The sequence below is a fragment of the Myotis daubentonii genome, chromosome 1, assembly GCF_963259705.1.
Source record: "Myotis daubentonii chromosome 1, mMyoDau2.1, whole genome shotgun sequence".
NCBI classification, from domain to species: Eukaryota; Metazoa; Chordata; class Mammalia; order Chiroptera; family Vespertilionidae; genus Myotis; species Myotis daubentonii.
The window spans coordinates 45,974,980-45,997,815 of record NC_081840.1 but is presented as its reverse complement, the minus strand read 5'-3'; the positions used below and the strand labels follow the sequence as shown (position 1 = coordinate 45,997,815).

The 22,836-nt window shown below is 41.4% G+C and overlaps 1 protein-coding gene across 6 annotated transcripts in view; it reads left to right on the top strand.

The window, feature by feature from the left end:
* ZNF609 (zinc finger protein 609) overlaps positions 1–22,836 on the top strand; it is a 247,543-nt gene that overhangs the window by 217,935 nt on the left and 6,772 nt on the right. For all 6 annotated transcript variants that reach the window (XM_059698616.1, XM_059698589.1, XM_059698580.1 and 3 more), the window contains 2 exons: positions 18,592–18,679; positions 19,998–22,338. In XM_059698616.1, coding sequence (XP_059554599.1) covers positions 18,592–18,679; positions 19,998–22,338 — 2,429 coding nt within the window. The remainder of the gene's footprint in view (positions 1–18,591; positions 18,680–19,997; positions 22,339–22,836) is intronic.

Genomic DNA, 22,836 nt, shown 5'->3' with positions numbered 1-22,836 from the left:
CCTCTCTGCCCAGTTCTAGTAACTTTTCTTTAGCACCGCACCCTCCTAAAAGTAAGAAGCTGAGGAGCTGGGCATAGGTCAAGGGAGAGACCATTACAGAGGGTACTGAAAAAGGAGACTGTAGAACTTTGAGGACAAACCTTACAGAGTTTAGATCTTTGCCTAAGACTGAGAATAGCTAATACGATTGTGAAAGAAATACTCCTTTAGTGTACAGTATGTGTATTGGGGGTAATGGGGGAAATTCTTTGCCATTTATTTAAAACTAATAAACTATAAAAATACTGTTTGGTAATGGCTCATTAAAATCAATTTGGTAGTCCAGAAACAGACCCTAATTCATAAGCAAACCAATGGAAATGGGAAGAATTTTTTTTTTTTAGTAGTAAATATTGGGGAAACCCTCTGTGAGGGGGGAAAAGTTGATTTAGAAATCCATCTAAGCCCTGGCTGGGTATCTCAGTTGGTTAGAGTGTCATCCCAATACACCAAAGTTGCAGGTTTGATCCTTGCCCCTATTGGGGCACATGCAAGAGGCAACCAGTTGATGTGTCTCTCTCACATTGATGTTTCTCTCTCTCTCTCTCTCTCTCTCTCTCTCTCCCCCTCCCTCCCTCTTCTCCCTCTCCCCCTCTCCCCCTCTCTCCCTCTCTCCCTCTCCCCCTCTCTCCCTCTCCCCCTCTCCCCCTCTCCCCCTCTCTTCCTCTTTCTCCCCCTCCCTACCTCCCTCTGTTCCCTCTCCCTCTCTTCCATTCTCTAAAAATCAATGGGAAAAATATCCTTGGGTGAGGATTAACCAAAAGAAAGAGAATCAACCAATGAATGCACAAATAAGTGGAACAAAAAATCTCTCTATCTCAATTAAAATAAAAAACCATCTAGAACTATCCATTTGTTTTATATAAGTTTATGTAAATGTACACATCTCAAATCGTCACATTATACACTTTAAGAAACTTACAATTTTGTCTATTTTACCTTAATAAGAAAAGAAACTTAAAAATAAGGAAATAATTTCCTAAATTGAAAAAAATAAGTTTATATGTGTGTGTGTATGTATGTATAGATATCATACATACTAGTACATATATGAATTTAAGATTTATTAAAGAGATGCATGTTTGTTTGATTTTTGTAAAGCTGTTCAATTAAAATAACACATAAGTAAATGTCCAAGTTTCTAGATGAAAAGGCTAAGCATAAAAGTAATGAAAGAAATAACAAAAAACGGATTGATGGATTTTGTTACATTAACAGTGGTTCTCAACCTTCTGGCCCTTTAAATACAGTTCCTCATGTTGTGACCCAACCATAAAATTATTTTCGTTGCTACTTCATAACTGTAATGTTGCTACTGTTATGAATCGTAATGTAAATATCTGATATGCAGGATGGTCTTAGGCGACCCCTGTGAAAGAGTCGTTCGACCGCCAAAGGGGTCGCCACCCACAGGTTGAGAACCACTGTATTAGAATGTAAACCTTCACTAAATTTAAAAAAATAAATAAAGTTCTAAACAACTTGGCCTAAAGTTAGTCCTTTTTACTTTCCAAATGTGCTAGAATGAAAAGAATTTATATATACCCTGTCCCATTTTTGCCATGTAATGCTGAATAGGCAGCTTTATTTCCTAAGATTTGTGGAGCTATTCACATTTGCTTAGTATATGGGATCTTATTTTCAGGGAATATTATAACTGAAATATCTTTAAACAAATACATGCAAATAACTGTACCACCAAACACTGTGTAGTAAGAGCCCTATTAATGATACAATTAGAAGATGCCATATAGTTGAGAACCAAAAAAGATCGCTGTTGGCTAAATTATAGAGCTCAGTTCATTTTCAGCTTTTCCTGAAAGGGTGACTTAGGGTCAGACCGTTGAGCAGACCACTGCAGCTCTTCTTCAGCCGAGTTATTTTTAATTGGGAGATGGAGTAACTTACTGCAGTAGGTACCTGCTATTATGAGGTTAGTTGGGAGCAGTGACCAAAGGCTTAGCTTCTGTGCAGTGTGGGGGTTCTCTAGCCTGTTTATCACTAGCATCTGGAGGGGAAAGAGTATGCCAGGAGCTGTCAAGAGGACTATACAAGGAGAAAGCACAGCAAGAACCTAAGATGACCTAAAGGTTTGTAAGCGTCCTGGCAATGATCGCTGATAGGGAAGGCCTGTTCAGAAGTTTCTCATAGGTGTTCTCCAGATGCCAGTGCTGTCATTTTCTACAGGTGCTCCCCTCTTGGGGAGGAAGGAGAAGCTGTTTGGTTTCTGTTTACATGGTATGTGTTAGCTCTGTCACCTTACTCGCTCATTAACCACCACCACCACCGTTACCACTGTATAGTCTCCAGCTCTCAGTGTACTAGAAGTTCAGTTATTCAAAACTTAAAAAAAAAAACCCAAAACACAAAAAAGCCCTAATAACTTGAAATCTTAGAGTTCACTTCACATCTCTCTAATATTATACCGTATTAACTAACAGATATTGAAAGTCTGTACAGAATGCACACTATGGCTGTTCTTAGACTGGGCTTCCAGTCTGGTTCAGATGCCTGATATAACAATGTCTTGGGTAGCTACTCTACGTATGCCTGACAATAATTTTATACTAAGCCAATCTTTAAGAACTTATTACTAATCTTTAAAGAATCCCTATTTCCTTGGGCAGTTAGAATATTCATTACCTACCCTATGCATCCCTTGATCTTTTGAATTAGTAGTGGTAAGCATTGTTGGTAATAATGTCTTCCACTTTATATTAAGAGTTTTTGTCCCCTTTACTTCATTCTAGATGATAAGCTTCTTGGAAGCGGAGACTAAAAATTATTCAACCCTGCTTCTCAGCTCACAAGCAAGCACAAATAGTACATTACTTTGAATTAAAAGTCCTTTGTAGATTGGATGAGAAACCATTGGGGTTTGAGTTGCCTATGATTTTAATTTCCTAGCAATGTCCAGGAGTTCCCACTGTCCAAGACTGTGAGCCAAAGGGCAATAAAATTAGTAGAGGAATCATCAAGTTGCTAATGAGTCATAATTACCTCTTATTCTGTATAGTATTAAAGGAAACTTTAATTATAAAAGATAATATGGTCGCTCTAGCACCATCTAGAGCAGCGATTTTCAACCTCGTTCATCTCATAGCTCACACAAACTACTAAAATTATGCAGCAAACCAAAAAATATATTTTTTTGCCAATCTGACAAAGAAAATAGGTATAATTTTGATTAATTCACCCCGGACAGCTATTGTTGTGTTAAGCTGTTGTCTTTTTTTTTTTTTTTTTTTAATCCTTACCCAAGGATATTTTTTCCATTGATTTTTTTTTTTTTTTTTTTTTTTGAGAGAGAGAGAGAGTGGAAGGGAGGGAGGCGTGGGAGAGAGAGAAACAAGACGTGAAAGACACATCGATTGATTGCCTTACACATGCAGGGGGACTTGACCAGGAATCAAACCCACTACCCTTTGGTCTATGGGCTGACCTCTAATCACTGGCTGTTGTCATTTTTTAATTTGACAGTCAGGGAAAAGAGGTCAGTGCCCTTGACTAAATAGTCAGGTATTGCATGTTTTAAAAATTCTTGCAGCACACCATTGTGCCACGGCACACCAGTTGAAAATCGCTGATTAGAGGAAAGTTTATAAATGTTTAAAATTTTATTTTACAGCTTCATTATCAGTTCATTTAAATCTAGACACCACATCCTTCCTATCTCTCCTTTTTTACTATATCATGATATGGTAAACTGTGGTTCACCAGACCATTCAACCAAATTTTACTTTGCCCGTATCAACTGCTGCCTGGTAGCATGGTATCTTTTTGTGTCTTTATCTGTTCCAACTGGATTATAAGACACCTGAGGGTAGGATAGGCACCATGGCTTCTATTTTCTGGCTTCTATCTTCTTAGCTCCTAACTACTGATAAGAATTCATTAAATATTATTATAGGACAGGTATAGATATCACAAATAATCTTACAGGTTAGATATAATATAGCAAAATGGATGACTCTTAACTACATAGTGCCAAGTTGAAAAAAATCCAGAATGAGATCTATAACATAATACTATATATATAAATTAAAATACATGAAATTAAAACAATAATATACATTTTATATGAATACGTACAAACAGAAATGTGTACATTCAACATAAAGAAGCCTATGGGGGTAAGGGGCATAGAAATTTTGTAAATGAATCAAGTAATTAAATAACAAAAAGACTCTGAAAACCATACTTTCATTCTTACCATATTTAGAAAACAGAGTGGATGAGCAGCAGCTGTTGGGGGAGAGTGAATTAAGCAACCCAGCACACCAATCAAGTATTGATTTAGCATCAAGTATTAGACTAGCTTCTTCAAGGTCTTCTTCCTGTTCTCTAATACACAGCTCCAGCTCATCCTAGATCCCCTTACGATTTACAAAATCCTGCCTATTCTTCCTTCTCTGCTATAATACTCCATGGCTATATATACACTGAGTGGCCAGATTATTATGACCATCTGACGTTTGTAGGCAAATTAGCTATAATTTCGCGCTGAAGTTGCTAAAGGGCCAGACCATTATAAATAGGGAAGCAGGTTGTTTAATACAACAATAGAAGTAATTTTTTTTCTGAAGATATGGGTAAACAACGTGATTTAACAGCCTTTGAACGTGGGATATATTTGAATGTGAGTGGCCAGATTATTATGACCACCTGACATTTGTAGGCAGATTAGCCATACACTGCATCGTATGGGATATGGAAATGAAGGCCTGTTCGAACACCTTTGCTGTCTGCGGTTACCAAGATAAAATGTCTCCAATTCACACAGGAACACAAGGATTGGGCAGTCGAGCATTGGAAAAAAGTCATGTGGTCCGATGAATCACGTTTCCAGTTGCATCATGCAGATGGCAGAGTGAGAATTTGGCAGAAACAGCATGAAAGTATGCACCCCACATGCATGAGTACAACCCTTCAAGCTGGTGGGGGCAGTGTTATGGATAGGGGCATGTTTTCCTGGCACGATTTGGGCCCTTGAATTCGTGTGGAACAACGTCTGAATAGCACAACATACCTAAGTATCGTTGCTGATCAAGTTCATCCTATCATGTTGATAGTGTATATCCCAATGGAGATGGCTTCTTCCAACAAGACAATGCACCATGCCATGGTGCTTGTATTGTGCAGGAGTGGTTTCAAGAACATGAGGGAGACTTTACCTTGCTTAGGTGGCCCCCACAATCACCAGATCTCAATCCAATTGAGCATTTGTGTGATGAAGTTAAAAGAGCCATCAGGCAGCTGGTTCCACAACCATCAAATCTCAACAGAACTGGGCAGTGCTATTCATCAGACATGGTGTCAGATTCCTCGCATCACCTTTCAACATCTCGTGGAGTCGATGCCAAGAAGAATCGCCACAGTATTGAAGGCAAAAGGTGGCCCAACAAAGTACTGATGGGGTGGTCATAATAATCTGGCCACTCACGTTCAAATATATCCCACGTTCAAAGGCTGTTAAATCGTGTTGTTTACCTATATCTTCAGAAAAAATCACTTCTACTGCCATGGTAAACAACCTGCTTCCCTATTTATAATGGTCTGGCCCTCTGGCAACTTCAGCGTGAAATTTTAGCTAATTTGCCTACAAACGTCAGGTGGTCATAATAATCTGGCCACTCTGTGTGTGTGTGTGTGTGTGTGTGTGTGGATGCACACACACACACACAAACATACATATATATAAAAAATAATTTTATGTATCTTCATTTCCCTCCCCTAAAATAAAAGTAAACCTTTCAGTTCAGTGTAAGGGTTTTTTAAATCATTTTTATTTTTTTATTACAGTTGACATATACTGTCATACTAGTTTCAGGTGTACACCCCAGTGATTAGACATTATATAACTTACTAAGTGATCATCTCTATAAATCTCACACCCATCTGACACCATGCATATTTATTAGAATATTATTGACTATATTCCCTATGCTGTACTTTACATCTCTATGATTATTCTGTAACTACCAATTTGTATTTCTTAATCCTTTCACCTTTTTCACCTATCCCTCCAACTCGCCCCTATCTAACAACTGTCAAAATGTTCTCTGTATCTACTTATCCATTTATTTGTTTTTAGATTCAATTGTTATAGGTATGTATTCATTGCCATTTTATTGTTCAAATTTTTTTTTAAAGACCCTTTAACATTTCATATAATACTGGTTTGGTGGTGATAACTACTTTAGCTTTTTCTTGTCTGTGCAGCTCTTTATCTGTCCCTCAATTCTAAATGATAGTTTTGCGATGTAGAGTAATTTTGGTTGTAGGTCCTTGCTTTTCATCACTTTTGATATTTTTTTTTGCCACTCCCTTCTGGTGTGCAAAGTTTCTGTTGAGAAATCAGCTGACAGTCTTATAGGAGTTCTCTTCATAATAAACAAATTAAACTAATGAACAAAATAGATCCAGAGACATTGAAGATAGAACAGACTGTGGAACCTCAGAGGGAAAGGGTGGGGGGAGTGGGGAGGGAACAACAGTTACAATGTGTATTAACTCATTTAAAAATAACAATAATAAACCTATGACATGTAAATATAACATTTATGAAAACTGTAGTTTCTAAAATAAAAATACTTTGTGAGAAGAATAGCATTGTTTTACATTTTTTACAAATCTTTTTTATGTCTGGCTTAATAGACAACAAGCTAGATTTTCATATATATTTCTACTAGAGGCCTGGTGCACAAAATTTGTGCACTTAGGGGGAGGGGGTCCCTCAGCCCGGCCTGTGCCCTCTCGCAGTCCAGGAGTCCTTGGGGGATGTCATGGAGGTGGGAGAGGATCCCGCCACCGCCACTGTGCTCGCCAGCCATGAGCCCGGCTTCTGGCTGAGCAGCCCTCCCCCTGTGGGAGCACATTGACCACCAGAGGGCAGATCCTGCATCAAGAGTCTGCCCCCTGGTGGTCAGTGCATGTCACAGTGACTGGTATTCCACTGTTTGGTCGATTTGCATATTAGCCTTTTATTATATAGATACTAGAGGCCCGGTGCACAAAAATTTGTGCACTCGTGGGGGGGTGGAGGTCCCTCAGCCCGGCCTGTGCCCTCTCGCAGTCTGGGACCCCTCGGGGGATGACCACTTGCTGGCTTAGGCCTGCTCCCTGGGGGATTGGGCCTAAGATGGCAATCAGACATCCCTCTGGCAGCCCAGCAGCTCTCTGGGGATGTCCACTTGCCAGCAGGGAGCAGACCTAAGCTGCAGTCAGACATCCTTAGCGCTACTGAGGAGGCAGGAGAGGCTCCCACCACCACCGCTGTACTGGCAGCCATCAGCCTGGCTTGTGGCTGAGCAGAGCTCCCCCCTGTGAGAGCGCACTGACCACCAGAGGGCAACTCCTACATTGAGCATCTGCCCCCTGGTGGTCAGTGTGTATCATAGTGACCAGTCATTCCCAGTCTTTCTGCTGTTAGGGTCAGTTTGCATATTACCCTTTTACTATATAGGATAGAGGCCTGGTGCTCGGGTGGGGGCCTGCTGGTTTGCCCTGAAGGGTGCCCCGGATCAGGGTGGGGGTCCCCACTGGGGTGCCTGGCCAGCCTGGATGAGGGGCTGATGGCTGTTTGCAGCTGGTCACACCCCCTTCAGGGTGAGGGTCCCAACTGGGGTGCCTGGCCAGTCTGGGTGAGGGGCTGAGGGCCGTTTTCAGGCTGGCGGGCGACTGAAGCTCCCAGCCTCTCCTTTTTTTCTTTTTCTTTTTATTCTGGGATTCATTTACCTTCTATATCTGTCACTGGAGCTGAGAGCCGGCTCTAGCTCTGAGGCCCGGCTCCAGCTCTGAGGCCGCACCTGGCTGAAAGCAGGTATCTGGGATTTGTTTGGCTTCTATAATTGAAACATTGTTGCTTTTGGAGCTGTTGCTTCAGGAGCTCAGAACCGGGCCGCAGCAGGCGGGGAACCTTGGCTTCCTCCTTCACTGGAGCAAGCAAACCTCCTGCTCGCTTCAGCTGTGTGGCTGCCGGCCGCCATCTTGGTTGGCAGTTAATTTGCATATTGCCCTGATTAGCCAATGGGAAGGTAGCGGAGGTACGGTTAATTACCCTATTTGTCTATTATTAGATTAGATAGGATTCTCTTCATTGAAATACCACATGTCATGCAGCCTCTGGAAATCTTATCATATGCTCATGAGAGAATGAAAATAAAAAGACAGATTTGTCTTAGTATTATTATGAAAATGGTTTTCACTTTGTAGACCCCTTAAAAACTGACTTTGGGACTTCCCAGGGTCCCAGAACTACACTTTGAGAGCCACTGCACTGCCTTAAACAATTTTTTTAGTGGTTTTGTTGTTGTTTTATTTTGGTATGGGGCGGGGGGGGGGGGGGACATTAAAGATGTACATTTCATTTTGTAGCAATGTGTAGGCATTCTTGGCGCCTGTACTGAGACCTTGATTACTCATTAGTAGAACTAGCACATTTAAAAGAGGAGTAAAAATAAGTCTTCAGTTTTAGAAATTGTGTTTATTAGACACTGACCACATATAGTCACACACTACATTCAAAGCTCACTGACAGCCCTAGCCAGTTTCGCTCAATGGATAGAGCATCAGCCTGCAAATTGAAGGGTCCCAGGTTTGATTTCTGTCAAGGGCACATGCCCGGGTTGCGGGCTCGATCCCCAATGGGGGTGTGCAGGAGGCAGCTGATCAATGATGTTTCTCCCTTGTCGATGTTTCTATCTCTCTATCCCTCTTCCTCCCCGCCCCCCCCAAATCAATTTTTTAAAAACAGTTTTGTCTGACTAACTGATTTCTTTGGTTACCAGCTGTAGAATTTTTCCCCATGGATTTTGCGTTCCAAATATAATAGGCTCTTTAGAGAATCATGTAGTTAATGGATGTGGAATTTATATGGCCATGAAATCAGATAAGAGGACCCATAGGACCTGATGATATAGTTACATTAGTGTCAACTCCCTGATTTCTTCAACTAAAGTAGATTACAAGAAAGTTGGGTGTGATACAGAGATTGGCAATAGGGGAAAGACTACGACTGCAAAAAGTATAGACATATTAATGACAAGAAAAAGTAACTGCTGACAACCCAAAGAGGAGATTGAAAAGCAAAACACACAAGAAAACAGCAGAGCAATTTGGTCATAATTAATAGAGAACCGTTAGCCCGTAATACCTTAATAGCCTTTAATGGAATGTCTCTTACCATACCATAGGTTCATCATGTCTAAAATAATGTTCCTGAGTTATTAAGAAAAAGATTAAAATATCCTCTGTATATGGAGAGTCCTCAACTTATGAATGACTTGTGTTTCAAATTTAATTTAATTTTCAAAACATTTTTTTGGCACGCAAAATATTTTTCTATAGAAACAGTTGTCATTTTGGGTTCCAGACATACTGCTTTTTCATTTTTATCTGTTCAACAAACAACTTTTAGTGCCTAATATTAATAGAAGTATTTCAGCTCTGGTCGGTATTCTCACTGGTTAGAGCTCTGGCCTATGAACCAAAGGGTCACAGATTTGATTCCCAGTTAAGGGCACATACCTGGGTTGCAGGTTGAATCCCTGCCCTGGTCGGGGTGCATGTGGGAGACAACCAATTAGTGTGTCTCTCACATGGATGTTTCTCTCTCACCCCTTCCCCCCACTTCCACTCTCTCTAAAAAAATCAATGAAAAAAAATATCCTCGGGTGAGAATTAACAACAAAAGAAAAAGAAGGGTCCTAGCCGGTTTGGCTCAATAGATAGAGCATCGACCTGCGGACTGAAGGGTCCCGGGTTCGATTCCGGTCAAGGGCACATGCCCAGGGTAGGGTCTTGATCCCTGGTAGGGGGCATGCAGGAGGAACCAATCAATGATTCTCATCATTGATGTTTCTATCTCTCTCTCCCTCTCCCTTCCTCTCTGAAATTAGTGTGTGTGTGTGTGTGTGTGTGTGTATTTCAGTTAGCTCTCATTTATAGCTTTGTTTCTCTGAGAATGCTTTCTAAGGCCAAAGCCTGGGCATATACCATTCCCCTCCGACCTCCATCATTTGCCCTGAAAGGGGTTCTATGGTCTACATCAGGGGTGGACAAACTAAGGCCCAGGTGCCAATCCAGTCCACTGCCTGTTTTTATAATTTTATTGGAACACAACTATGCCCATTCATTTACACATTATCTGTGACTCTTCTTGTGCACCAAGAGGTGAGAAGTTACCACAGAGACTATGTGGCCTGCAAAGCCTAAAAAACTTACTATGTGCCCTTACATTAAAAGTCTGTCAACCCCTGGTCTACACATTCTGGCCTGCCCTGGTCTCAGTGTCCTCATCTCTTCCCCTCACTTCACTATATCCTCACTTCCCACTTTGCTGTGCCTCAGAACATGCCAAATGCATTCCCACTACTGGGTCTTTGTATCAGCTTTTCCCACTACCTAAAATGTTCTTCTAATTTCCACATGGCTACTCTCTCACCTTTCTTAGGTTCCTCTGCTTGAATGTGCCCTTCTCATAAGGCTTGACTGCTCTTTATAAAATAGCTACATCCCCATCTCTCACATCTATTCTTTTGCTCTTAACTTATTTTTCTCCATAGGGCTTACCACTATCTCACCTGTATTTACTTGTTCATTTATTGTCTGTCTCCCATCACTTGAATATAAGTTGCATAAGAACAAGGACTGTTAGTTTGGTGCTTTGCTATATATCCCATTACTTTACAACAGTGTCTGGCCCAGAGTAGATGTTCATTTGTTGAATGAATGAATGATGAGTAGATGAATACAAGGAAGCAATCATACGTACGTGTATGCTGACCTGCCCTTTATCCAGAGAGTAGTTGTCAGCATCAAGCAGGATTGAAAATTCAGATTGAGCCCTAACCAGTTTGGCTCAGTGAATAGAGCATCTGCGTATGAACTGAAGGGTCCCAGGTTCGATTTTGGTCGAGGGCACATGTCTGGGTTGTGGGCGCGATCGCCAGTAGGGGGAGTGCAGGAGGCAGCCAGTTAATGATTCTCTCTCATCATTGATGTTTCTCTCTCTCTCTACCTCTCCCTTCCTCTCTGAGATTAATAAAAATATATTTTTTAAAAAATCAGATTGAAACAAGATTTAAGAGCAGCATATAGGTAAATACTGTTTTCATTTGAAAACTCAAAGTTACTAGAGTATTCAATAACATGTGATCTCTTACTCCTACCCTTTCTCTTTTTCAGTCCTTTTTGTTGAAAGCTGACAGCTGGCCTTATTTAGTACTTAGTCCAGTGAATTCCACAAAGAAGGCTCTTAATAAATATTTGCTCCCAGGAATAGACCTTCATATCTTCTAAGCTATTTTATGTAACTTCACTACTTAGCACAATGCCTGGCAAATAATAGAAACTCAAGGAATAAATAAGTTAAACAAATTATTTGCCTGCTCAGGATAAGACACTGCTTCAGGTTATCCACTGTTTTGTAACAAATTACCCCCAAAATATTAGTGGACTACAACAACATAATTATATCGTTTCTGTAGGTCAGGAGTTCACTAGTGGCTTATTGTGTCTCGAGGTCTCTCATGAGGTCACAGTCAAGATGTCAGCTTATTTGCCCTGACTGGTTTGGCTCAGTGGATGGAGCGTCGGCCTGTGGATTCAGGGGTCCAAGGTTCGATTCCGGTCAAGGGCATGTACCTTGGTTGCGGGCACGTACCCAGTGAGGAGTGTGCAGGAGGCAGCTGATCGATGTTTCTCTCTCATCAATGTTTCTAACTCTCTATCCCTCTCCCTTCCTCTGTGTAAAAAATCAATAAGATATATTAAAAAAAAAAAAAAGATGTCAGCTTATTTGATGCTGGAGGATCTACTTCCAAGTTGGCTCAGCACATGACTATTAGCTGGAGGCCTCTGTTTGTGGCCTCATGGACCTCTCCATAGGGTGTACTGCTTGAGTGTCCTCACAACACCACAGCTGTCTTCCCCAAGAAAAGTAATATATCCAAGAGCAAAAGCAAGGAGGAACCCTTTTATTACTTAGTCTGAGAAGTCACGCACATCACTTCCACCACATTCTGTTTACTGGAAACAAGTTGCGAAGTGCAACCCACACGCAAGGTGAGGGGAATTAAGCATCAACTTTTTGAAGGGAGGAATGTCAACAAATCTGTGGATAATTTCTAAACTTCCGCAATCACTATGGTACTCTGAATTGAGTAAAGAGAAGTTGCCCATTTGACATCTTTACTACATGCTCTCTTTTTATTTGGATCATCTTTAACTTCTTTCAGCATACAAATCTTGTAGATGTTTTGTTAAATTTACACCTAAGTATTTCATTTTTTTGAGCTATTATAAATGGTATTGTTATATTTTTAAATTCAGTCCCCAAATGTTGATAGCTAGTATATAGTAGACATACAATTGAGTTTTGTATGTTTATCTTATATTCTATGACCTATCTAAAGTCACTTATTAGTTCTAGGAGTTATTTATTTAGTCATTGAGATTTTCTATGTAGACAATCATGTGATGTGCAAATAAGCACAGTTGTATCTCTTGCTTTCTGATCTGTATGCCTTTTCTTTCCTTTTCTTGTGTTATTGCAATAACTAGAACTTCCAGCACTGTGTTGAATAAAAATAGTGAAAGCAGCCCTAGCCGGTTTGGCTCAGTGGACTGAAGGGTCCCAGTTTCGATTCTGGCCAAGGGCACATGCCTGGGTTGCGGGCTTGATCCCCAGTAGGGGGCATGCAGGAGGCAGCCGATCAATGATTCTCTCTCATTATTGATGTTTCTATCGGTCTATCCCTCTCCCTTCCTCTCTGAAATCAATAAAAATATTTTTTTTTAAAAAAAAGAATAGTGAAAGCAAACATCCTTGCCTTGTTTCTGCTTTTAGGGGGAAAGCACTCAGTTTTTCATCATTAAGTATAACGTTCAGCTCCATATCTGGGATATAGAGGGAAAACGAAAACCCAGGGAACTCACCACCATGTTATTACTCAGGTCTTGAGGTCCTTAGCTGGTCTGCCTTCTTTTCTACACCTTTCACTATGGGGAAATAGGAAAGGGAACTAGAGAGCATATAATGGCATTTAGGGATAGCCTCACTGAGATGACTTTTTGAAAAAATATTTGAAAGAAGTGAAGGGAGAGTAAGCTTTGAGAATATGTTGTAGATAGATGGAATGGCAAGTTCAAAGGCCATGAGATGGAAATATGCCTGTTGTGTTCAAAGAGCAAGTAAGTCACTGTGCTAGAGCAGAGTAGAAGATGACATTGACTAGAGAAGTAATGCAGGCCAAGAGCATGTGAGTCCTTTAAGGTCACAATAAGAATTTAAACCTTTAAATCTGGGTGAAATGGAAAGAAGCTTTTGAAAGATTTTGAGCAAAGGAATCAGGACATGGTTTAGGTTTTAACAAGATCTCTCTGGCTTCTGTGCTATGAATAGGTCAGAAAGGTATAAGAATGGATGTAAATTAGGAGGCTCTTGGAATAATTTAAGGAGTTCTTGGAGCTGGAGAAGTGCAGGTAGTGAGATATGTCAAAATTTGGCTATATTTTGAAGGTTGAGCCAACAAGATTTGCTGTCAGATGTGGGGCTTGAGAGTAAAACTCTGAAGGTTTTGGACCTGACCTAAGCACCTGAAAGGATGAAAATGCCATTACCCGAAATAGGAAAAACTCAGAGCCAGTTGTTGGTTGGTTGGGGAGGGGATGTGTCAGGGGAAGAGTGGATGTCAGGAGCTTAGTTTGGCTCATGTTAAATTTGAGATCTCTATTTAGAAATCAAATGGAAATGTCAAATTTGCAATCAGATATATGAATCTGGAGCTGAACTGAATCTGAGGGAAAGGTTGGGGCTGGAAATAGAAGTTCAGGAGACATCAGTTAGACATAAAGAAGTACAAGATGCTGAGGAATGACCAGAAAGATGAGAGGAAAACCAGGAGAGAGTGATGTTCTTGCTTTGGAAGCCAAATGAAGGAAGTGCTTCAGGGAGAGTGGTCAGCTGAGCATGAAGGGACCAGATCCCTAAAAGCAAGTATGTACTAGAAGAAATGGTAAAAATGAGGTAAAATTTACTCTTTCCACTGTTGTGCTTGGATCAGTCTTGAGTACACAGCTGTTTTTGAGGTTTTGAATTGTCCTCTGAAGTAAAGCAGGTTTTGAGTCAGCATTGCACTTTCCCTGAGACCTGGGGGAACTTCACTGCTTGCTGCCTCATACCTAAGTCCAATCCCTTTACCGGTTCCTGGAAGACAGGTGATCACTTTTAAGAAGGAGTACTACTCAGCACTCTAAAACTTAATGTTTAATGAGATCATGTCTGTAAGACCCTTGGTAAATATGAAATTACCTGGAGAAACACAAGGCACAAATTATTACTACTATTTTTAGGACTATAATCTTCAAATAAGCCAAGTCATTCCCTATTTTGTGAACATTATTCAAAATAGGAAGCTTTCTGAAATGAACACCAATTTTTCTCCTCAGCCTACTTACTGCCCTAAAGCTACCCCCTAATAGAGAAACTGGGTCTGTTAAATGTTGTGTTTTTTTCCTGCTTTTTCTTTCCTGTCCTCTTATTCTCCCAGCTGTCTCAACTCAGAACCTTGTAGGAAGAGAGTTACACTTCAGAAAAATGTGTTTGCTTTGACATTTAAACAAGCCTCCATTTTGTTTTTCCATACAGAATTTTCCCCTCTTGCATTTGCAGCAGTCTCTCTGACCTGTCTTCTTTTCTGCTCATTCATTATTACTAAGGTTTTCAGATTATACCAGAGGAAGAAGACAGATTTATAAATGTGTTCCTGCCCAGCTCTTTCAAGAGTAGGACTTAACATTCTAATTGTATGCCTGTTCTCTATACACAGCTGTGCTCATCTGCTCTTATTAATGAAGTGCCTATCTCTAAGTCTTACCTTGTCTAGAAATAAATGGACTCTGTTCCTGTTCAAATTGGTTATACAGTAATCAGAGCAGCCCATCACTGGGAGGAGACATCCATTTGAATTCACTTGCTAATAGCCAGAGAGAATTTAGCCTAATTGCTTTCTTAGGTTTGCCATTTCCCTTAAGATGTCATACCCTAGAAAGGGATAGAAGGGATAGGAATCCTGTGCTTTTCCCCTCTGGATTTCACACACACACACACACACACACACACACACACACACACACACACACACACACCCCTGCAATCCTGTGTGTGTTTTTAGCTAAGATAAAGATAAAGGGACATTTTGAGGAAATTGTGTAAAAAGAATCAGAATCCACCAGTGATTGCTGTGTAATGCCTTAAAGATCTGACCACTAATAAATAATGAGATCTTTGGTAAATTACTTAGCCTTTCTGGGCTTTCATTTCCTGATTTGTACAGTAGCTTTAACAACCCCTATATGGCAGGATTGTTGGGAGGACTCTGATTTCTCTTAATGGTGTGCCCTACTCAAAAAGTGATTTAAGGCTGTGAATATTTGATAAGCTAATGAGTATGAAAACACATAGCACATAATAGATGTTCAATAAATGTTTGAATTAGACTCTAATTGACTAAATCGAAGTTCTTTCCTGCCCTAATTTCATCAGACTGAGACTTCCTGAAAGGATAATGCCCTCCTCCCTCTCCCTCCAATCCCTTCTCTGATCTGGTTTTATGACAGAGCATCATAAAATCTGATCCCAAAGAGAACAGAGGCTAAATAAGGTCTTACTTAAAAGGCATGCCCAAGAGTTCAGGGCTCGAGTCCTGTACTCCATGGTTTTATCTAAGCACTTTCTTTGTATTGACATAATAAAAGCCTACTATGGGCTAGTTATCTAATTTAAAATCTTATCACTTATTTGTTTTCATTCTGTAGTATTGATTAAAAATCTAAGGTTCGTAGGGGTTAGACGTCTTGTCCAAGATTACACTGTAGCAGAGCAAGGATTTGGACTAAGGTTTTCTAACTCCAAGTCCTGTGAATTTTAGACAGCATTCTACATCTAAGAAGAAAATGAATAAAGGTGAGTTACTGCAGCTAGGCCCTGGGAATGGAGTGCTGACCCAAATAGTATTATATTAGTGTGTGACCAAGATGAACAGAAGACTAACTCTAGAGTCTCCAGCCTTATTCCCTAGATACATTACATAGAAAATGTGCCTCGGGACTTCCAATCAGAATGACCATGTTCGAACTTTTGACACATCCCTTCTGGTCCAAACACATAACAAGGAGTAAAATATATAAAGTGAAGATCAAAGAACATGTTTGGGCACAAAAACAAAATAACCATCTTCAGGGATCAAAAATAGAAAAGACAGAAGTCACTGGGGCTGAAGCTATGGGCCTGCTCTTCTCCAGATCTAGGAACAGAGAATGGCGCCTGAGCACCGACTAGATACTGAAAGTGCTTCCTAAAGAGAGAGAACTTGAGGCCAGGGGAGTCGGATGCCAACCCTCAACCAGCCTCATGAAAGGAGGCTTTAACTAGGTAACTGAATAGAGGAGGAAGGAAGCCTAAGGAGTTGGGAAGAAGTATGTCTAGCTGCCTGTTGGTTCAAAGACCAAAACTATGATATCCTAAATTTCTTCTAATGGCATAGGCCATTCGAAGACCTGTTCACACTAGGTCCTTAGGGGGCTAGATGGGGAAAATTGCAAAAGTATGAAACAGAGAAAGGGGAAATCAGTAACAAAAACATCTCACTCAAAAAGAGCCTACAAACTGCCCTGGTCAGTTTGGCTCAGTGGTTGGCGGTTAAAGCGTCAACCCGCAGGACCGAAGGGTTGTGGGTTCAATTTCTGGTCAAGGAAATGTACCTGGGTTGCAGGTTCCCCAGCCCCAGTAGGTAGGGGTGTGTTCAGGAGGCAACCAATAGATGTGTCTCTCTCACATCAATGATATATTCTCTCTCTCTCTCTCTCTCTCTCTCTCTCTCTCTCTCTCTCCCCCCCCCCCCCACCCCTACCCCTACCCCTTCGTTCCACTCTCTCAAAATCAATGGAAAAAATGTCCTTGGGTGAAGATAAGGTTTTTTTTAAAAAAAACAGCCTACAAAACAAAATTTTATATAATAGAAAACTAACACTAAGAAAGATAACCAGTAAAATTTAACCAGGACTTAGACTTTGAGGAAGATAGACATACTTTTTCCTAGTTCTCGCACTAGGAAATACAACTAAAAACTCTGTCCATTATATATAAAACAAACATAACAAGATTGTGAAAGGTGTAGAAAAGAAGGCAGACCAGCTAAGGACCTCAAGACCTGAGTAATAACATGGTGGTGAGTTTCCTGGGTTTTTGTTTTCCCTCTATACCCCAGATAGGGAGCTGAACGTTACACTTAGTGATGAAAAACTGAGTGCTTTCCCCCTAAGAGCAGAAACAAGGCAAGGATGTCTGTTTTCACTATTCTTATTCAACGCAGTGCTGGAAGTTCTAGCTATTGCAATAGTACGAGAAAAGGAAAGAAAAGGCATACAGATCAGAAAGCAAGAGATACAACTGTGCTTATTTGCACATCACATGATTGTCTACATAGAAAATCTCAATGACTACATAAATAACTCCTAGAACTAATAAGTGACTTTAGATAGGTCATAGAATATAAGATAAACATACAAAACTCAATTGTATGTCTACTATATACTGGCTATGAACATTTGGGGACTGAACTTAAAAATATAATAATACCATTTATAATAGCTCAAAAAAATGAAATACTTAAGTGTAAATTTAACAAAACATCTACAAGATTTGTATGCTGAAAGAAGTTAAAGATGATCCAAATAAATAGAGAGCACATAGTAAAGATGTCAATTTTTCCCAAATTGATAATATAGGTTAATGCAATTTCTGTCAAAATTTCAGCAAGATATTTTGTAGATATAGATAAGATTATTCTAAAATAAGATTTTAAGACCTATATAGCCACAGTAATCTATGAGACTGTAATATTTGCAGAGGGATAGACACACCAATGGAACAGAGCAGAGAACGAGGAAATAGATACACCCAATTGATTTTGGCAAAGATACCAAATCAATTCTTGGCATCATGAATTAACAAATGAACATCATGGACCAAGAGAGAGAAAAAGAGAGAGAGAGAGAGAGAGAGAGAGAGAATCTCATATAAAAATTGACTCAAATCAAGGACTAAAACAGAAAACTGTAAAACTTTTAGGGAAAAAAAATCTTCAGTAAGCAAAGAATTCTTAGACTTACACCAAAAACATGATTCCTGAATGGCACAAAATCTTATAAATAAGTCACTGATTGGTGGATATGTGAGTTTTTGTTAGGTTATTCTTTGTAATTTTTTAGTATGTTTGAAACACTGCATAATCTTTTTTAAGTTATAAAAATGTGTCTTAATTGGACACATTAAATCTTTGCAACTCTTGCCCATCTTACAGGTCCGTGGTAGTGTTGTGGGCAGTTCCCATAGAACTATTTCAGCCCAATCCTGTTTGTCCCATTGGGACCCACAGTACCCCTAAACCCTCCTATAGGAGCCAGAATGCTATTCAAATGGAAAAAAATACTCTTTTCGGTGGTCAATAGGGTTTCTCTTGTCTATATCTGAGTCTTTTTGTCTTCCAGGGATGTTGGTAGTGAATGTAACATGGAGGAACAAGACATACGTAGGTACACTTCTTGACTGCACACGGCATGATTGGGCACCCCCCAGGTAAGCACTTTACGACTTTTTAGTTTATGTTAGTCTGAACCACCCTAATCAGTGATCTCTTATACCTTTATCCAGCTAGGGTTGGATAGGTTTTTGGGGTTTGTTTTTTAATTTTTTTAATATATATTTTTATTGATTTCAGAGAGGAAGGGAGAGTGAGAGAGAGAGAGAAACATCAATGATGAGAATCATTGATCGGCTGCCTCCTGTACACCCCACATGGAATTGAGCCCACAACCCAGGCATATACCCTGACCATGAATCAAACTGTGACCTCCTGGTTCATAGGTCGATGCTCAACCACTGAGCCTGCTGGCCGGGCTATAGGGTTGGATAGTTTTTAAGACACCCAGCTTTAGGTTGTACACTTGAAACTAATACAATATAATATGTAAATGTAATTGAAGAATAAAAATTATTAATTTAAAAAAGGGAAAAATTTAAGAAATTAACAGCATCTCCTAACAGTATTTTTCACCTTAGATACAATAGATGTGTTTCTATAAAATAAAAGCATTTGCCATACAGGGAAAGGAAAAATAAAAGGCACCCAGCTATTAAAGGACATTATGGTGTAGAGACAAAGGGAGCCACTATATTTATCTGGCATTCAAGAATAAATTAATCAGGCCCTGGTCGGTGCTGCTCAGTGGTAGAGCGTCAGCCCACAGACCAAAAGGTTGCAGGTTCAATTCCTGGTCAAGGGCACACACACAAAAAAAGAAAGAAAAGATAAAGAATAAATGAGTTAGGTGTTGATGGGTTGGATAGAAGTGGGTGGAGATCCTACTTAAGTCTTCATCTGTAATTATTGAATTCTGACTGCTATCTGTAGTCACTTTGAGACTCCGTGTCTGAAAGGTCATTAGAGTCTGACTATCAGTATGCAAACATTCATTGATGATCCTTTTTTATGGTAGCTATCTCTGAAAATTTTAAACTCAAGAACATTTTGGGGTTTTTTTAAAACTACTAGACACTGTTGGTTTCACAAGGACCTTTTCAAATTGCAATTTGATCTTAAGATTGGCATTTCAGTGAATGGCACCTTATAGCTTATTCCTAATATTAGTTTGAAGTTTGCTAGGCTTTGGGGAACCCAAATGTTGGGGAATAATTTACAGCTAGTATGCAGAAAGCATTCTAGGAGCTCACCACTTAATTGCAGTTCCCACTCTTTCAGAAGTTCCTTTAGCAAATCATATTCATTGAAAATGATAGTTACCATCTGGACAATTCTTCTGGAGACTGCAGCTAAACTGGTTTGAAGTCGTTTTCTCTTCTTAATAATATTCTATTGTGTTTGTCCTTTGCCAAGGTTCTGTGACTCTCCCACCAGTGACTTGGAAATGCGAAACGGTCGGGGTAGAGGCAAACGCATGCGTCCCAACAGTAACACACCTGTCAATGAGACAGCAACAACCTCTGACAGCAAAGGGACCAGCAGCAGCAGCAAAACCCGAGCAGGAGCCAATAGCAAAGGCCGTCGGGGCAGCCAGAATTCTTCAGAGCACCGCCCACCTGCCAGTAGCACCTCTGAGGACGTCAAGGCCAGCCCTTCCTCAGTGAATAAGCGGAAAAACAAACCCCTTTCAGACATGGAGCTGAATTCTAGCTCAGAGGACTCCAAAGGGAGCAAGCGTGTCCGTACGAATTCCATGGGCTCAGCCACTGGCCCCCTCCCTGGGACCAAGGTGGAACCCACTGTTCTAGATAGAAACTGTCCCTCCCCAGTCCTGATTGACTGTCCCCACCCAAACTGTAACAAGAAGTATAAGCACATCAATGGACTTAAGTACCATCAAGCTCACGCCCATACAGATGATGACAGTAAGCCAGAAGCCGATGGAGACAGTGAGTACGGAGAGGAGCCCATACTCCATGCAGACCTCGGGAGCTGCAATGGTGCCTCTGCCTCACAGAAAGGTTCCTTGTCCCCTGCCCGCTCAGCTACCCCCAAAGTTCGGCTCGTAGAGCCCCATAGCCCTTCTCCTTCAAGCAAATTCAGCACAAAAGGTCTGTGTAAGAAAAAGTTGAGTGGGGAAGGGGACACAGACCTTGGGGCCTTATCCAATGATGGCTCTGATGATGGACCCTCAGTTATGGATGATACAAGCAATGATGCCTTTGATTCTTTGGAAAGGAAATGTATGGAAAAAGAAAAATGTAAAAAACCCTCTTGTTTGAAACCTGAAAAGATGCCTTCCAAGAGCTTAAAGTCAGCCCGGCCCATTGCCCCGGCCATCCCCCCACAACAAATCTACACCTTCCAGACAGCCACCTTCACAGCAGCCAGCCCAGGCTCCTCCTCGGGCTTGACCACCACAGTGGTCCAAGCCATGCCCAACAGCCCCCAGCTCAAGCCCATTCAGCCCAAGCCCACTGTGATGGGAGAACCTTTCACAGTCAACCCTGCCTTGACTCCAGCCAAGGATAAGAAAAAGAAAGACAAAAAAAAGAAGGAGTCTTCAAAGGAACTTGAAAGTCCTCTGACTCCTGGCAAGGTCTGTCGAGCAGAAGAAGGCAAAAGCCCATTCAGGGAATCATCAGGAGATGGGGTGAAAATGGAGGGGCTCCTAAATGGCTCATCAGACCCCCACCAAAGCCGACTGGCCAGCATCAAGGCTGAAGCTGATAAGATATACAGCTTCACAGACAATGCCCCCAGCCCTTCCATTGGAAGCAGTAGCCGCCTAGAGAGCACTACCCCTACCCAGCCCATGACTCCCTTACATGTAGTGACTCAGAATGGAGCTGAAGCCAGCTCCGTCAAAACCAACAGCCCTGCCTACTCCGACATCTCTGATGCTGGGGAGGACGGGGAGGGCAAAGTGGATAGTGTCAAATCAAAGGACCCTGAGCAGTTGGTGAAGGAAGGGGCTAAGAAAACTCTTTTCCCCCCTCAGCCACAGAGCAAAGACTCCCCATATTACCAAGGCTTTGAGAGTTACTACTCTCCAAATTACGCACAGTCCAGCCCAGGGACGCTGAACCCCAGCAGCCAGGCAGGAGTGGAAAGCCAGGCCCTGAAGACAAAAAAGGATGAGGAGCCTGAGAGCATAGAGGGGAAAGCGAAGAATGATGTCTGTGAGGACAAGAAGCCAGAGCTGAGCAGTTCCAGTCAGCAGCCCTCTGTCATCCAGCAACGTCCCAACATGTACATGCAGTCCCTGTACTACAACCAGTATGCCTATGTGCCCCCCTATGGCTACAGCGACCAGAGTTACCACACCCACCTCCTGAGCACGAACACAGCTTACCGGCAGCAATATGAGGAACAGCAGAAACGGCAGAGCTTGGAGCAGCAGCAGCGGGGACTGGACAAGAAGGCAGAGTTGGGCCTGAAGGAGCGGGAGGCAGCACTCAAGGAAGAATGGAAGCAAAAGACGTCAATTCCACCAACTCTCACCAAGGCTCCCAGCCTGACAGACCTGGTGAAGTCAGGACCCAGCAAGGCCAAGGAGCCAGGGGCTGACCCTGCCAAGTCAGTCATTATTCCCAAGTTAGATGACTCTTCCAAACTCCCCAGCCAGGCCCCAGAAACACTTAAAGTGAAGCTGAGTGAGGCCAGCCACCTAGGCAAGGAGGCTTCTGAGGCTAAGACAGGTGCTGAGTGTGGCCGACAGGCGGAGGTGGATCCAATACTCTGGTACCGACAGGTAACTGTTCTGGGAAGAAATAGAAATACTGTCTGTCTTTCTCTCTTCCTCACAGTCAGGGTTGTCCTGATTTAGGAGGTCAACAGAATACAGGTTAGCAGGAGAAATCTATAATTTTAGGGATATTTTTACCTTTATAAATCATTTTAATGTTTTTCAGAAAGCACTTTTATCCCTGATCAGTATACTCAGTGTTTAGGGCATCGGCCCATGCACCAAAGGGTCTCGTTCGATTCCCAGTCCGCAGCACATACCTGGATTGCGGGTTTACTCCCCACCTCCAGTCGGGGTACCTGCAGAGGGCAAACAGTCGATGTCTCTCTCTCTCACACATTGATGTTTTTCTCTCCCCACCTCCCTCCCTCCCTTCCACTCTCTCTGAAAAGCAATGGGGAAAAATATATATCTTCCGGTGAGAATTAACAAAAGGGGGGAGGGGGCGGTACTGTTACATTAGTGAAAGGTCTTTTCCCATTTGACAAAAGAGGCCCAAAACAA